Source organism: Myotis daubentonii, chromosome 5 (genome assembly GCF_963259705.1).
Source record: "Myotis daubentonii chromosome 5, mMyoDau2.1, whole genome shotgun sequence".
Taxonomy (NCBI): Eukaryota; Metazoa; Chordata; class Mammalia; order Chiroptera; family Vespertilionidae; genus Myotis; species Myotis daubentonii.
In genome coordinates, this window is record NC_081844.1 from 18,906,845 (window position 1) to 18,922,363 (window position 15,519).

Genomic DNA, 15,519 nt, shown 5'->3' on the forward strand with positions numbered 1-15,519 from the left:
GCGTGCCCCGCGGTGACTCCCTTCTTCCTGTAGACGTGTCCCTCCGGAAGAGGAGTGGGTGACACCAGAGCGACATGGCGCCCCCGGCTCCGGGTTCGGCTTCCGGCGGCTCTGGAGAAGTGGACGAACTGTTCGACGTGAAGAACGCCTTCTACATCGGCAGCTACCAGCAGTGCATCAACGAGGCGCAGCGTGTGAAGGTGCGGCCGCTTCGGGGCCGGGGACTGAGGTGGCGGCGCTTCCTGCTGCCGCGGGTCGTGTTCTGTTTTTAAAAACTCTTCTGGCGGCGTTTACCCCCACGCACCTCTTCAGAGGCGGTGAGGAGTAATCCTCCCATGACAGGACCCGAAGCAATAGCAGTTTTTACTCTCAGAGCGCCCGCTCTGCGTCCTGGAGGGCGTTTGAGTTGGGGGTTTATGCTCTATAATAATAATGGCAGTAGTTCTCGTTTGTTGGGCGCCCACACTGGCCGCCGTACCCTCAATCCCCGTGAAGTAGGGGCTGTTTACCTCACTTTACAGGTGAGAATACCCGCTCTCAGAGAGGAATGACTTCCCCAGCGTCACCCTGCCCCACGAGCCCGGCTGTTTCTCCCCAGACTCGCTCATTCATTCATTCATTCCTCAGTGAGCATCTCGGGGGTCAGGCAAAGTGTTCGTGTTGAGCTCAAAAGAGTGACAAAATAGACAAAACTGTCAGCTCTCTTTTGGGAAACAGTAAACAAGAAAGTAAATGAGTAAACAAGTCAGGAGGTGGTGTGATGGAGAAGGAGGGAATGAGCTTGGTTGGCAGTTTGAGCTAGAAAATGAATCTTCATGGCAGGGCCTTTAACACAGGGACATGGACCTTCTGTCCCTTTGGGAGAACCATATGGCAGGGTCTCTGCCTGTGTCCACAGCCTCGTGTTCCAAAGAGAGGAAACAAAGAAGCCAGTGAACAGCACAACACGAGCCCTACGTGTGGGCAAGGGGAGATAAAAAGAACTCCGTCCGAACTGGGGAAGGGTGGCTGCGGAGTGTGGGAGTGGGCCAGTCAGGCCTGCCTTTCCCATTGTCCTTTGAACCTGAGACTGAACTTTGAGAAGCTTCTGACCCCGTAAGTTACTGCAAAGGTGCTGTGGCAGGTGTGAGCTCCGTCGGGGTCGTCGAGGCCGACGCGGCCCGTGTGGCAGAGGTAGGGGGGAGGTGTCCAGAGGCAGGATGGAGAATGGTGTGGGCAGGGTGGGAGGCAGCAGGGTTTTGAATTTTATTCCAGACTGATTTGGTGCCATCAGAGCACCAAAGAAGGGAGTGGCAGCCATCATCACAGAGGCAGCCGGATGACTGGGAGGAATTTGGACTCTGAAGTAGAGAAGGCTTGCTTTCCATGCCTCTCTTCTTCGGCCGTGAACCTGGTGTCTCTGAGCATCTGTGCAATGGGGGCTTCGGGAAGCTGTCAGGGTTTGTTGAGATAACATTTGCACCATTGTGTTAATTTTCTGTGGCTTCCCCGACAACGTACAACAGAGAGCATAAAACAACACTAATTTATTATTCTCTCGCCGTTCTTTGGGTCAGAAGTCCAGTGTGGCGCTCACCGTGCTACATTCAAGGTGTCCAGGCTTTGTCTTTTCTGGAGGTGCTAGGGAAGAATCTGCTCTGAAACGCAGTCAGGTTGTGGGCTCTCCACCAGGGGTCACTCTTAGCTCCTAGAGCAGCGGTTCTCAACCTTCTGGCCCTTTAAATACAGTTCCTCATGTTGTGACCCAACCATAAAATTATTTTCGTTGCTACTTCATAATTGTAATTTTGCTACTGTTACGAATCGTCATGTAAATATCTGATATGGAGGATGTATTTTCATTGTTACAAATTGAACATAACTAAAGCATAGTGATTAATCACAAAAGCAATATGTAATTATATATGTATTTTCCGATGGTCTTAGGCGACCCCTGTGAAAGGGTCGTTCGACCGCCAAAGGGGTCGCGACCCACAGGCTGAGAACCGCTGTCCTAGAGGCTTTTCTCCAGTCTTCGACCTGCCTGCGTCTGCTCCACCCCGTCCCCAGTTCCCATCTTGGAACCACCGTGGGGAAGGTCTCTGAATTTCCCCTCCTGCTGCATTCCTTCTGCCCAGTCTCTGCTTTTAGGGCTTCTGTGATTAGACGGGCCCTCCCGGGTAACCAGCATACTCTTTCCGTTTTAATCATATCTGCGAAGTCCCTCTGGGCAGCCTCATTTGCCCACCGTCAGAACTGTATGTGCCTCCTTGCTAGGGTGGTCTAGGCTGTGAGAAGATTGAGATGGACCTGGGCTCAGATTCCAGTTCATCCATGTTGTCTCTGCAGCTGGGGCTGAGCTTCAGTTTCCCCTCCTGACACCTCTCAGTAGGGCCACTGTGAAATTCAGCATTGCACTCACGTTCACCTTTTGGCTTCTGCCATGTGTCTGTGCTGCTTACATCATAGCAGTGTGTTATTTGAGTCTTCTCACATCATAATATGCAAGCTTGACATCACCGCTGAAGGAACCAGTGTGATCTGCTATACGTAGAGAGTGACTGGAAACAAAGGAAATCGTACCAGTGATCACTCTGGCTGGGGGCACACACAACCCAGCTTCTGAGCCACAGACATTGCCAAGACAGCTCTCTGAGGCATCCAGGGAATGGAAGCACGGTCCCTGCTGAGCCATCTGATGTCAATGAATTCTGGTCCATTGGAGCACCTAAGCCTCTTAGGCAGCCTGTGTTGCATTGAACGCTACCCCAGAAAGATATGGCCAACCCAGAACCTATTAATATGACTTATTTGGAAAAAGGGTTTTTTCGGATGTGATTCAATGAAGGATCTCCAGATGAGATCAGCTGGGATTTGGGAAGGCCCTAAATCGTGTAATGGCGCCTTCTAAGAGGAAGGCAGAAGGGTTTGAGGCAGACAGAGAAGGTGGAGGCAGAGGTTGGGGTGATACAGCCGTAAACCAAGGAATGCCTGGCACCACCAGAAGCTGGACGAGGCAAGGAATAATTCTCCCCTAGAGCCTTTGGCGGGAGTGTGGCCCTGCTGACACCTTGATCTTGGACTTCTGGCCTCCAGAACTGAGAGAATACGTATCTGTTGTTTCAAGCCCCCAGATTGTGGTAGTTTGGTACAGTGTCCCAGCAACCTCAGATGGGCAGGACCTGAGGTGGCTCCAGGTGGAACACAGGTATGTCCTAGCACTACGTCCCTGTTTGTTGGACATTTTTTTAAGCGTCCACAAGATGGCAGGCACACCAAGGTATTGGGGACAAAACAGAAGAAAGCCTCAGGAGCTGACATCTAGTGTGGTCAGGTGACTCTCATGGCCAATAGGGGAAGGGATGCAAACCTCCCCCTCACCCCCACTCCATCACTCGCCTCCCCAGATAGTACCTCTTTTTTTTTTTTTAATCATTTATCTTTTTTTTATATATATATATATTTTATTGATTTTTTACAGAGAGGAAGGGAGAGAGATAGAGAGTCAGAAACATCAATGAGAGAGAAACATCGATCAGCCGCCTCCTGCACATCCCCCACTGGGGATGTGCCCACAACCCAGGTACATGCCCTTGACCGGAATCGAACCTGGGACCTTTCAGTCCGCAGGCCGACGCTCTATCCACTGAGCCAAACCGGTTTCAGCACAGATAGTGCCTCTTGCTATCAGGCGTCACTGCACCTGTCCACTATTGGGGGCAGGTAGACCACCTGGTGTCAGACAGCATTGACAGGCTTGGGCCTTCTGGCTTTGCTGGTTTCTGAGTTCCCAGGGAATTCGCATGAGCTGTCAGAGCTGGGGACCCACAGTCCCACAGAGCGCTCAGCTCACCTGGTGCCCCTGGTCTGTACATCTGTCGTTTTTGTTGGTTTTTAGAGAGATAAGGGAGAGGGATAGAGAGAGAGAGACATCGGTGAGAGAGAAACATCATCAGTCAGCTGCCTCTGGCACGCCCCCTAATAGGGATCTAGCCTGAAACTGGGGCGTGTGCCCTGACCTGGAATCGAACTGGTGACCTCTTGGTTCATGGGCCTATGCTCAACCACTGAGCCACACCAGCCGGCTGTCCTTGTTCTTACGCCTCTCAGAAGCTCTTCTCTTTCCGACTGATTGAGAAGCTCCCAGTGTCCACGTGTGGCTTTTGGTAAGACCTTGGCGGTCGTGCAGGGTTGGCTGGTGGTGCCCATTTTACAGATGGGCAGGTTAAGAGTTTCCTCTCAGACTCAAGTGTTCCCCTCAGGTTCCCCCATTGTGTCCTTTCTTCAAAGACACCAAGAGCCAGCATGTCTGTTGTTTTTTTAATTTAATTTTGTTTTGTTTTTGTTATCCTCACAAGAGGATATATTTTTCCCCATTGCGTTTCAGAGAGAGTGGAAGGGAGAGGGAGAAGGGGAGAGACACACCAACTGGTTGCCTGTCGCACATGCCCTGATGGGCGGGGGGTGGGGGGAGGTGGCATCTCAAAACCTAGGTGCGTGCCCTTGTCCGGGAATGGAATCCAAGACCCTTTGATGCATGGACCTTGCTCTAACCGTTGAGCAACACCAGCCGGAACGTGTCTGTTTTTCTACTGAAAGTGGTGTGGGGCCCCCATATGGACTGTCCACACCAGTACCCACCTCTGAGGGTCATTTGAAAGTCACTTATTTAGCAGATCCCAGCCTGGTCTCCAAGGTCAGAGAAAGCCCCGGGACCCTGCAGTGAAGTTGGCCGGAGTCAGGCTGGGACTAGGAGCCCGGCCTCTTGTTTGTGGCCTCCCTTGGCCTGAGTGGAGGACACTGTCGCTCACCAACCTCACCCCTCAGGCTGGGGAGAAGAAGGCATGGTGACGGGATCTGGTTGTCACCCGGGGGAGGGCAGTCCTGGTGCACCCAGACCCTGTGCTGTGGCAGCCATATAGGCCGTCTCTCTGCGCTTGCTGGAGAGGCCACCCCGGGTGGCTGGGCGCTCTTCCCACCTCATTTTCTCTCCCAGCCCCTAGGGTAGCCTATGCCAGTGCCCCCACACCCTCTGGACTGTGCTGCTCTGTGTCCACCTGTCCTAGGCATCACAGGGCCTCCAGGAAGTTGGCCGGCATCCTGGGGTCCAAAAGCTGTTCTCCTAAGCGAGGGTCCCTCGCCTGCCTCCACCTCCCGGGCCTTCCGCAGTCCCACAGTGAATGCTGTATGAGGTCGCCTCACTGCGGCTCCTGGGCTCTCGGTAGTGGTTAGGCCGAGGCGGTGCAGTGCGTGGACCTCGTCACCAAGTGCAGGGAGGTCCCCGAGGTCTCCCTGGCCCAGGCTAGACACGGCTGTCACTGTGCTGGGGCAGCAGAGCTGGGCTCTCCCAGGAAGGTCTTTTGCGTGAGGCAAACCTTTGTCTCTTCTGTGTGTCATGTTTAAATTAGTGTTTGAAACAAGAGCAGGACCGGAGCAAGCTACGTGGAATTATCTGTCACAGAAAGTAAAGTCCTCGTCACACATCTCCACCCGGGTCCCATTGTTCTCCAGCATCACCTGTCCCCTTGGCTTGTGGCTAGAGCCGTTGTGGCACTTTTGGTGCCCAGTTCCGTACCTGGATGAGTGGCTGACAATTGAGCCTCCTTCCGGGGTGATGTCAGGATGGGACAAGATCAGGGCGCGCCATGCTGTGTGCTCTCGGGGGAGGCTGCTCTCCTGCTGCCCAGGACACAGGAAGTGGAAAGCCAGAGCCTGGACTTCACCTTGTCGGCTCATGGCCTCTGAGGCCTGTCAGGCACATGGCCCTGTGGGTCCTGACCTGCCTCTGTTTCCACAGCCGTCGAGTCCGGAGAGAGATGTGGAAAGGGATGTCTTCCTGTACAGAGCGTACCTTGCACAGGTGAGCATGGGCTATGACTCCGACACCCCGGGGATGGGAGAGTAAGGGACAGTGCTACGTGGGGGTTGGGCACCTGGCAGGATGAGGAGTCCCTGGGAGTGGTGGGTGTAAGTTCTAGGCATGGAGCTTCATTAGGGTGATGCTGGAACCCTGAGAAGCTCTGTGTTCCGGGGAGGGCGGGTGGAGCTGACCCCGTGCTTGTCTCACCGTAGAGGAAGTATGGCGTGGTCCTGGATGAGATCAAGCCTTCCTCCGCCCCTGAGCTCCAGGCTGTGCGCATGTTTGCGGAGTACCTGGCCAGCGACAGCCAGAGGTGAGCATTGGCGGGCGGGGGGCAGTCCTTCCTCCCTGCCCCCTCACCTTCCTGTGCTTCGGTTTCCCCTACCTGGGCAGTGATGGGTTGTCCTGGCACCCAGAAACTGAATGTGACTTCACTGGAAATGGGGTCTTTGTGGATGTAAGTAGTTAGGATCTTGAGATCGTCCTGGATATAGGATGGGCCCTAAGTCCAGTGACGGATGTTCTCATAAGAGACAGAGGAGAAGACAGGCGCAGAGATTGCGGTGAAGTGGACACACCAACAACTGCTGCAGCCGCCAGCACCGGGAGAGACCTGAAACTGGCTCTGTTAGAGCCTCCAGAAGGAGCCAGCCCTGCCCACACCGTGTTCTCAGACTTCTGGTCTCCAGACCTTTGAGAGAGTAAATTCCTGTTTTGGTTCCCCAGTTCATGGTGCTTTGTGCCGACAGCCTCAGGATACAGAGACGAGCAGCCTCCTGAGGTCGTTTCTCACACTCTGTACTTCACTAGCCAGGGCGATGAGCCCCGTGCTCATACGGAAGGGGAGGTAACCCTGGGGGCCTTCCAGGAGTGATGGCTGCTGCAAGCATTCCAGAAAAGAACCCACAAGAACACAGGGCATGGGGCGAGTGCTCCGGGAAACAGTGGCACCTGTGCAGCCATCCCTTCAGCACACACTGCTGCCCATGCAGGCAGCCCAGAGCCCATGAGGCTAAGTATAGAATGTGAGGAACAACGTCACAGCCACAACAGCAGGCAGCATGTCCACACCCCGTGTGCCAGGAGCCAGGCAGGAAGCTTCCAGAGATGGCTTCCGGGGCTCCTCACACTAATCCCGTGACCTTTGTACGTGATCCCACCACGCAGAACCGGAAACAGGCTCATGGGAAGGCCTTTGTCCTTCACCTCCGTGGTGGGTGTGGACAGCGACGGGCATGTCCCTACCTTCCAGAGGCCCTCAAACACACGCACTTGACCAGTGGCCCCCAGCACCTGTATGGCACATGCATTTGAAGAGACTGGACCCTAAATAGCAGTGGTGATGCAGGGTGGACCCACACTTCCTTTCTCTTGTCGACTGTAGCAGCCCACGACCCCCTTTAAAACACAGGGTCTTAGCTCCATTTTCCAGTTAAGCAGAACATGCCTCAGGCCCCCCTGGGCTGTGGGGTATTCAGCTGATCCTTGGTCCAGTCCTGGTTCCAGGTGGGCTGCCAGCCCCTGGCCCAGCACGGTGCCCACCTGCCAGAAGTGGTTTGCGAGCTGGGCCGGGACACAGGACTCCTCAGGAAGGCAGCAACATCACTGGTGTGAAATTCACTTGTGCGGCCACATGTCCCTGCACAGGCCCCCCTGACGCGTCAACCTGTCCCTCCGTGTCCGGGGCACAGCGGCCTGGTAGCTCTGAGGGCCAGGGCACTCTAGGCCTGGACCATCATTCATGCTGCCTGGTGGGCACGGCCCCTCCTGCACCACATCTCCCCCCGAGGCCTGGCGCACCCAGCCTGGGTTTCCTGTCAGTGTGAGGGTGAGAAGTGCCTCGTGGGAAGGTGGTGAGGCTGGCATGCAGGGTGCTAGGCAGAGAGAGCTGGTCCTGCTCTGTCCCTTCGCTGCTGTGCACCCTGGGTATGTCTGCTCTTGCAGCAGCCAGGCTGCTTCCTGCCGCCCTGGCCCTAAGCGCCTTGTCTTAACAGGGACACAATTGTCGCTGAGCTGGACCGAGAGATGAGCAGGAGTGTGGATGTGACCAACACCACCTTCCTGCTGATGGCTGCCTCCATCTACTTCCATGACCAGAACCCGGACGCTGCCCTGCGTGCCCTGCACCAGGGGGACAGCCTGGAGTGGTGAGTGGCCCCCGGCTCCGGACTGCTCAGGGCCTCTTTGTCTGTTGTCATGGGGATGGTGAGGTGGAGGCTGCTTGGAGAGATCTGCAGGGTCCAGGCCTCCCATTCAGGCTGCAGTTCCCATTCTTGGTCCCTTCTGCATGGCTGGGCCACTGCTGAAAACCCTGTTCTGACAGCAGAGCAGAAAGCACCTTTGCCTTTGCCCGTGGTTTCTGCATCCACATTCCCTTTGTGTTCTGGCCCTGGCCTTTCCACAAACTCCCCGGGCCCCCCAGCCCTCCCCTGAGACAGACCCTTGTTTAGGGCTGGGGCTCTGGAGCCCAGCGCACTGTGTGGTCAGCTCCGCCCCCACTCCAGGAGGGCATTCTGGGCCTACACTGTATCCAGGGTGCGGCGTCCAGAGCTCTGGCCCGAGGTTGCAGCTGCCCTCTCCCATGAGCTCTCTGGTGCCTGCCTTCCCAAAGTTAGTTGGTCACCACATTTGTCACATACCTGTTAACGTCCCAGCTCACTCCAGAAAGGGGTTTGCACCAGCTTAGAAACAGGTGTGGACCCTGTAAGTGTTTCTCAGGCTCTTATGAGGGCTGCTAGGTCACGTTCTGGTGGATAAACTTGAGAATGAGCAGCCACATAAGTAGTGGACAGTCACAACTGTCTAGGGCCAAAAGGGAGGAACGGGTTCGGGAATTGGGACTGAATTTGGGAGCGGAGGTGTGCGGCATGGGTATGGTGTCCATCCCGGACAGAGTGCCCGTGGGCCTGGAGTCTGTACCCTTGGGACCCCACAGAAGCTCCCAGCCCAAGCGTGGTCAGTGTGAGATGTGGGAGCCAGGGCCCTGGGGGGTGGAGCGGGGCTTGGCCCAGTGAGGGATGCCCAGGTCTAATCCAGCTCTGCTGGACTGGTGGCCAGCCTCAGTGTCCCCCTCTGCAAGGCAGGGCTGGTGGCCTGAGCACTCAGGAATGTACTGGGAGATGGCACCCACATGGAATGAGCCCTGATGAGAGTAGGTGGGGAGGGTGTCCACTGACCATCTGCCCTGTCGCACAGCATGGCCATGACGGTGCAGATCCTGCTGAAGCTGGACCGCGTGGACCTCGCCCGGTAAGCCCCTGTACCTGTCCCCACCTGGGGCTGCTGGGCTGGGGCCTGTGCATCAGGTTGTCTGAACAATGACAAGCCCACGTCAGGACCCCATGGTCCTCTGCCCTCAAAGGGACACTCAGAATGGGGACGGTCCCAGAACCCACCTCGAGACCAGAACATGGAGGCATGATTGTTTCTCCAGTTATTTCATTCCAGTCCATTGCATGGCACACCATCCTTACCTGCCTTTCCCTGCAGGATTGCAGGGGGGCGATGTCCATGCCTCAGTTTTCCTCTGTGATGCAGGTGCTGGGTGGGTTTTTTAAGTGTAGGGGAGCTGGCATGTCTGAGCCGAAGGTGGGGGGGTGGCTGGACCAGAGACCATGAGCCAGCATGTGTGTGCGCCCCGTGAGCAAGGAACAGGGGTGTGTGGGGGGCACCAGCCATAGCACTTTGCTGCCTCCCACCTCTCTCCTCCATCCCCAGGAAGGAGCTAAAGAAGATGCAGGACCAAGATGAGGATGCCACCCTCACCCAGCTGGCCACTGCCTGGGTCAACCTAGCCGTGGTGAGCCCCTGGCCATGTAGGGGGCGTGGGGCAGGTGTAGAAGCATCGGAGTGTCCGGAGGTGGCCCCTGAATCCAGAGCTGCTGCTCCCATGGGGGGAGTACAGATATGGGGTTCCATGGGTACACTGGACTGATGCTTATTTGGGGCCAGGGTCCCATTTCCCAGAGGAACCCCCGCTGCCCAGGCCACCCCTGGTATGTTTCCCACTTTACTGAGCCTCAATCTCAACCCCATTCCGGGCTTCTCGCAGACAAGTGGCTCGGCCAGAGTCAGAGTGAACAAATTGGGGGCTCAATCCAGACTTGGGGCACATCTGCCCACACGCCTCTCCGGGGATGTGCCCCCTCCTCCAAGGTCTGATCCTGTGCCTGGAAGCTGCTCAGCTTGCTCTCTGGGCTCCTAGCACTGGGTGGTTGCCAGTGTCCCCCTGGCACCTTCCCTCGTGCCCAGCCCCCTCCTCACATGCCTGGGCACCCCATCCTCCGTCTCCTGGCAACAGCCCTTTCTCTGGTTTCTGGCACTTGGCTGCTGTTCCCTGAGTTGCTCTTTTGTGTGAGCCTTTTAAAATGTGCTCCTCATCTGTGTCTACACTGCCCTCGGGGGGTGAGGCCACACCCAGGCAGGTTTCTAGCATGTGTTCAGTTTAGTCGGATGAGCCCTCCGACAGCACTCTTTGGTAGCCTTGCCTGTTTTTAAAAGCACCCCTTGGTCTCAGGTTCCCTTGCAAATGTGGCCCTGCACCTTTAGCAAGAGGACAGAACTCAGACCCTGGTGGGCAGGGGCAGCGCTGCTGGTTACAGAGAAGAGGCCACCCTTGACAAACCATGTGACCCAGTGGTGTCCACTTGACCTCGGCCTGGATGCCCATGGGCTCTCTCTCCCTTTGGAAGCTTCAGCTTCAAGTCTGTAAACTGAGGGCTGGGGGAGCCAAGTGTGAGGTGGCTTCTTGCTGTTTTGGCCCCTTTGGCAGAGCCCAGGCTGTGTGGGTCTCTGCACAGGGTCAGTGTCCAAGGAAGGACTGCCATGGGCTGGCCATGCCAGAACACCCATTGCAGAATGTTAGAATTGCTCTGCTCTGAGGGAGTGGGCTGGTGTAGGGCCAGGCAGCAGCCTGACAAAGCAGTGATGTCAGAACTGTCCCCACAGGGAGGTGAGAAGCTGCAGGACGCCTACTACATCTTCCAGGAGATGGCCGACAAGTGCTTGTCCACTCTGCTGCTGCTCAATGGGCAGGCGGCCTGCCACATGGCCCAGGGCCGCTGGGAGGCTGCGGAGGGTGTGCTGCAGGAGGCACTGGACAAGGTAGGGCGGGCCCAGCCCATACCCCCGGCTCCTGGAGAGGAGGCAGGTGACATGGGTCACGTGGGGATTTCATTGCTGAATCAGCTAAAACTCATGATCGCAAACAAAAATCCTGATTCCAGCTTCTCTTGGAAATGGGAGGACCTTGTCGGCTGGGGTCTGAGTTGGCCTGAGCTGAGGGGACAGCCATGCCCCAACCCTTCCTTGCTGTTACCTTGGCTGCCTGGTCTGGGGGCCTCAGTGTGATGCCTCATCTCGGTCTGTATTTGGAAGAGACACCCCACATTCACTGTGAGGGAGGGGAGAGTGGGCTGCAGACAGGAGGTGGTGCCTGGACCTTTTCAAAAAGAGGAACCAAGAATACTCCTCTGGGGTGGCCACAGGTCTCTTCTCGCCCCTGACACCTGAGATCTTGCACTATATTTTATAACCAGAAAAGATATCAAAGCTTCTTCCATTTTTAGGAAACATCTTTTTTATTTTTTTATTTTTGTTGTTGTTAATGCTCATCTGAGGATATTTTTCCATTGACTCTTTTTTTTTTTTTTTAGAGTGGAAGGGAGGGGGAGAGACAGAGAGAGAAACAACTGAGAGACCTTCCCCCGTCGATTGGTTGCCTCCCACACACACCCGAGAGAGAGAGAGAGAGAGAGAGAGAGAGAGAGAGAGAAACAACTGAGAGACCTTCCCCCGTCGATTGGTTGCCTCCCACACACCCCCCGAGAAGCTGGGTCTCTGCAAAGAAGGGCAGCATGGGTGGAGCGGGCCTGCAGCGGCCATGCGTCCTGGGTGGTGCGTCTCTGCCCCAAGTGCCCCAGCAGGGCTCTCCCCCACATCCTTGCCTTATAGCCACCAGGCGCTCTGGCTGAGGTTCCTGGTGGAGGCATTGGCTAACCAGTTCCCAGAGTTCCCTGTGCCTCAGAGCCCAGCATGAGCCAGTGGGGTGATGTCACCCTCCTGGAGCTTCTGGTAATTTCCCAGCCACTTCCTGCCAAGACCTCCAGGGAGCAGGCGGGGCGGGCGGGGTCTGCCTGCTGTCTCAGACCCCATCCTCCAGCAGGAGGGACAGCTGGCTGTGGCAGCACTGAGGCTGCCTCTGGCCGGGCTTTGTTACTCTGAGGTTTGAGATTTTTGTAGTAAATGGTTCCCGGCAAGGGGGCACTGTCCTGGTTTGATCTGATGAGGCACCAGGTTCAAGAGGGAGAGCAGGTGGGAGGACCCTGAGGTCACCAGCTGGCAGACTGGCCAGAGCGGGGAGCACTCAGGGTCTTGGGGCCTTGAGCCTGTCCCACCTCTGAAGGTGTGGCCTTGTGCAGGTCACAGCCCCACCCCAGGACGGTGGGGGAGGGCCATCATCCTGCCCGAGATGGGGGTGAGCAGGTCGAGTTCGGGGCCTAGAGGTGCTGACCCTGCTTGCCCTGTGTCCCCGTGTTTTTAGGATAGCGGCCACCCGGAGACGCTGGTTAACCTCATCGTCCTGTCTCAGCACCTAGGCAAGCCCCCTGAGGTAGGTGCCCTCCCCCAGTCAGGTGCAGGAGGGTTGTCTGGCCCTCACGAAGCCAGCCTGGGGCAGGTGGGGGTTTTGGTGTGGCCTCAGCTCCAGAGGAAGTTCGGGGCCTCAAGGTCTGGATTTCAGGGTTGGCCTGGGGTTTGGGCAAAAAACTACTCCATGGGCAGGTACACTTGCCATTGGGGCCTGGGAGGTTGGAGTTGCAGCTGTTCTCCCAGGACCCCCAGCCTGGCCAGGGCCACAAGTCATCTGGTCCCATGGGTCCTATGAACAAGTGGGCTGAGGCTCAGAGAGGGCAGCAAGGCTGGGACCCTGACCTGTGCTACCTCAGGGTGGGGAGTAGGCAACAGGGTGGAGAAGGGGCTCAAGGGAGTGATCCCCACCTTGCCTGAGGGTAGGGCGGGAGGAGGCTGCTGGAGCACTGCTCATTGACTAGTAGGTGATTGGTGACCGGCCCAGCTGGCCAGGGCCCAGCCAGGGGTCCGTGGTAGTCACTTCCTGGCCCTTACAGAAGAGATCTTGGGCAGCCTCAGCTAGGGTGGTGCAGGACAGCTAGGCTGACCCTTCCAGGCACCGTAGAAACAGACCCAGATTCCTAGTCTCAGGGAGACAGACAGACAAATGCCCCAGCCCCATACAGTCAGGCCTGGCCTAGCGGGTGGGGCAAGGCTGCCAGCAAAGGTTCTGCTGGGGCCTATGTTTCAGTCCCCAGGCCTCTGGGTTCCTCAGACTCATCTTCTTTCCCAACTCCATTCCCCCTGACCTACCTCCACTCTTCCTGGCCCCCCACCCTCTGTCAGGGCTTCAGGTCCCTGTGTAGTCCACTCCCGTGAACACTGTGGTACACCCCCATTCATGTGCCAAGCCTGGACACTGTTCCAGGGTGGGGCAATGGAGGACATGTGGGGAGATCCGGGCTCCTGGCAGGGAGTGTGCTGAGTAGCCCTTACTCCCCCCCCAACCCCTGCCCTGCAGGTCAGAGCCACAGGGGGTCCCTGTGTTCAGTTAACCTCAGTCTCACCTTCCCCACAGGTGACAAACCGCTACCTGTCCCAGCTAAAGGATGCACACAGGTTCCACCCCTTTATCAAGGAGTACCAGGCCAAGGTGAGCCCCAGACCCCCCGGGCCCACAGGGAGGGCTTGGAACTCAGGTTTTGACTCACATGTGTTTCCTTTCTCTTTCGCCCCCATTTCGTGTTGAAGGAAAATGACTTTGACCGGCTAGTACTGCAATATACTCCCAGCGCCTGAGGCCGGCCCCAGATGCAGTTTCCTCAGTGGGAAGGCGAGGCCCAGCCGTGCTGCCCTCCCCGCTGGGCACCCGCCTTCATCCGTCCTCCCTCACTTGGGCTGGTCAGAGCAGAGGCTGGAAGCCCAACCCCCTTCTGTCAATAAACGTCTCCACTCCGGGCTCCCCACCTGAACCACGTTTGCGCTAGCTGTTTTGCGAGGGGCGTTTGGGAACCAAGGCTGGGACAGGAGGGGCCTGGCACGGGGTCCTGGAGACCAGGGTCTATGGACAGCAGCTGTAGGGACTCCTTTGCTCCTCAGAACAGCTGCCCCATACTGCTGAGCTGAAGGCACAGCTGTGTCCCCCGAGCCCAGTTGGCACCCAGGGAAACAGGCACAGAGAGGCCACAGCCATCAAGAGGAGCAGTAGGGTTCAAACCCAGGACCTCCAGGTGGTCGGTAGGTGGTGAGGGGGCTGGAAGTGCTCAAGCCTCAGCTTGGCTAAGCAAGGAAGGAGTGTATGGGGTCCTTATAGACGTAAACATCCGCCTCCCCAGACCCCTGCTCCTTGGAGTCAGTCAAGTTTGAGACCTGCTGTGATTAGGGCCCTGGGTGCCGGAGCACAAGGGTGGCGAGAGAAAGGCATAGTGTTTGCCCTTGGAGGTAAGAGGAAGCAGGACAACAGGGAGGGGTGGGTAGGTGGGTTAGGAGGCCTCTGTCCACCCAAACAATAAGAAGTTGCTGCCTAGAGAGAGAGGAAGGGAGAGGCACAGAGAGATGGAAACATCGATGAGAAAGAAACATCCATCAGCTGCCTTCTGCAAACTCCCTCCTGGGGATCGGACCTGCAACCAGGGCATGTGCCCTGATGGGGAATCTAACCAGGAACCTCTTGGTTCATGGATTGATGCTCAACCACTGACCCACACCAGCCAGGCCAGAATATCATATTTTAAACTATATTTTTAAGATAGATTTTTAGAGAGAGAGAAATAGAAACATCCATGAGAGAAAAACATCAACACCTATTGGCTGCCTTCTGCATTCCTCCCTGCTGGGGATTGAGCCCACAACCCAGGCATGTGCCCTGACTGGAATCGAACCCTGTGACCTCCTGGTGCATGGGATGCCGCTCAACCACTGAGCCACACTGGCCGAGCACTGACAGAATATCTTAAATGAAGCTTGCTTTGATTATTCTGTAATATTAGGGCTCATGTTTTGGCTTTTACATTTTAAAATGCTATGACATTGATGTATTGCTAAAGGTATCAGTTTGGAAATATTATAGTCTTTCCCTATTTTATAAAAACCAGCAAAAGTGTAAACTACAAAAGAAGTGATTCAGAAAAGTCTTTTAATAAAAGTTTAAAGTCTTCAAAAAAAGAAGAAGAAGAAGAAGAAGAAGTTGCTGCCAGGCCAGGTTCTGGGGGACAAGCATCTTAGGTAGCAGGAATAGTCCATACAAAGGCCCTGAGGCCATACTGGGCTCCAGGAGCTGGACAGGGTTTCTTGGCCTTTGTCCCTGGACCAATCTCTGGTTCCTTCCCAGGAAGAAGATAAGATACTTGAGTTCCCAGTGTCTGGCCTCATCTGCCGTAGGTGGCTACCCAAACTCAATCCCTGGTTGCCAGGACAGGACACAGAGCAAGGGACCCCCTTCAGTAGAGCTGGCCCCTAGCCTTTCCCTGACTGTGTGGAGCTTAGCCGGGGAGAGGTGCAGAGAAGGCCTCCCCAGGCAGGGGCATCAGTGGGGAGAGGGGAGGCCTGCCCTCTCAGATGGGGCAGGGAAGCAGCACCAGCCATGGGACTTCAGGAGCCCTTACCAGGCCCCT

At 56.3% G+C, this 15,519-nt stretch overlaps 1 protein-coding gene across 2 annotated transcripts; it reads left to right on the forward strand.

The window, feature by feature from the left end:
* Positions 1–23: 23 nt before the first annotated feature.
* COPE (COPI coat complex subunit epsilon) lies at positions 24–13,878 on the forward strand. 2 transcript variants are annotated; one of them, XM_059696132.1, is made up of 10 exons: positions 25–200; positions 5,777–5,839; positions 6,052–6,152; positions 7,834–7,986; positions 9,035–9,088; positions 9,557–9,638; positions 10,787–10,942; positions 12,381–12,449; positions 13,485–13,559; positions 13,658–13,878. In XM_059696132.1, exons 1-10 carry the CDS (start codon positions 75–77, stop codon positions 13,703–13,705), a joined length of 927 nt encoding a protein of 308 aa, XP_059552115.1. In that variant the 5' UTR covers positions 25–74; the 3' UTR covers positions 13,706–13,878. The 2 variants fall into 2 exon arrangements, with proteins under 2 accessions (XP_059552116.1, XP_059552115.1); XM_059696133.1 differs by lacking the exon at positions 10,787–10,942 and having other exon boundaries at positions 24–200.
* The last annotated feature ends 1,641 nt before the right edge of the window (positions 13,879–15,519 follow it).

Coding starts and splice junctions, on each gene's coding strand:
- COPE (XM_059696132.1), top strand. CDS start 75: ATGGCGCCCCCGGCTCCGGGTTCGGCTTCCGGCGGCTCTGGAGAAGTG. Junction 9,639..10,786: donor CCTGGGTCAACCTAGCCGTG/GTGAGCCCCTGG, acceptor CTGTCCCCACAG/GGAGGTGAGAAGCTGCAGGA. Junction 12,450..13,484: donor ACCTAGGCAAGCCCCCTGAG/GTAGGTGCCCTC, acceptor CCTTCCCCACAG/GTGACAAACCGCTACCTGTC.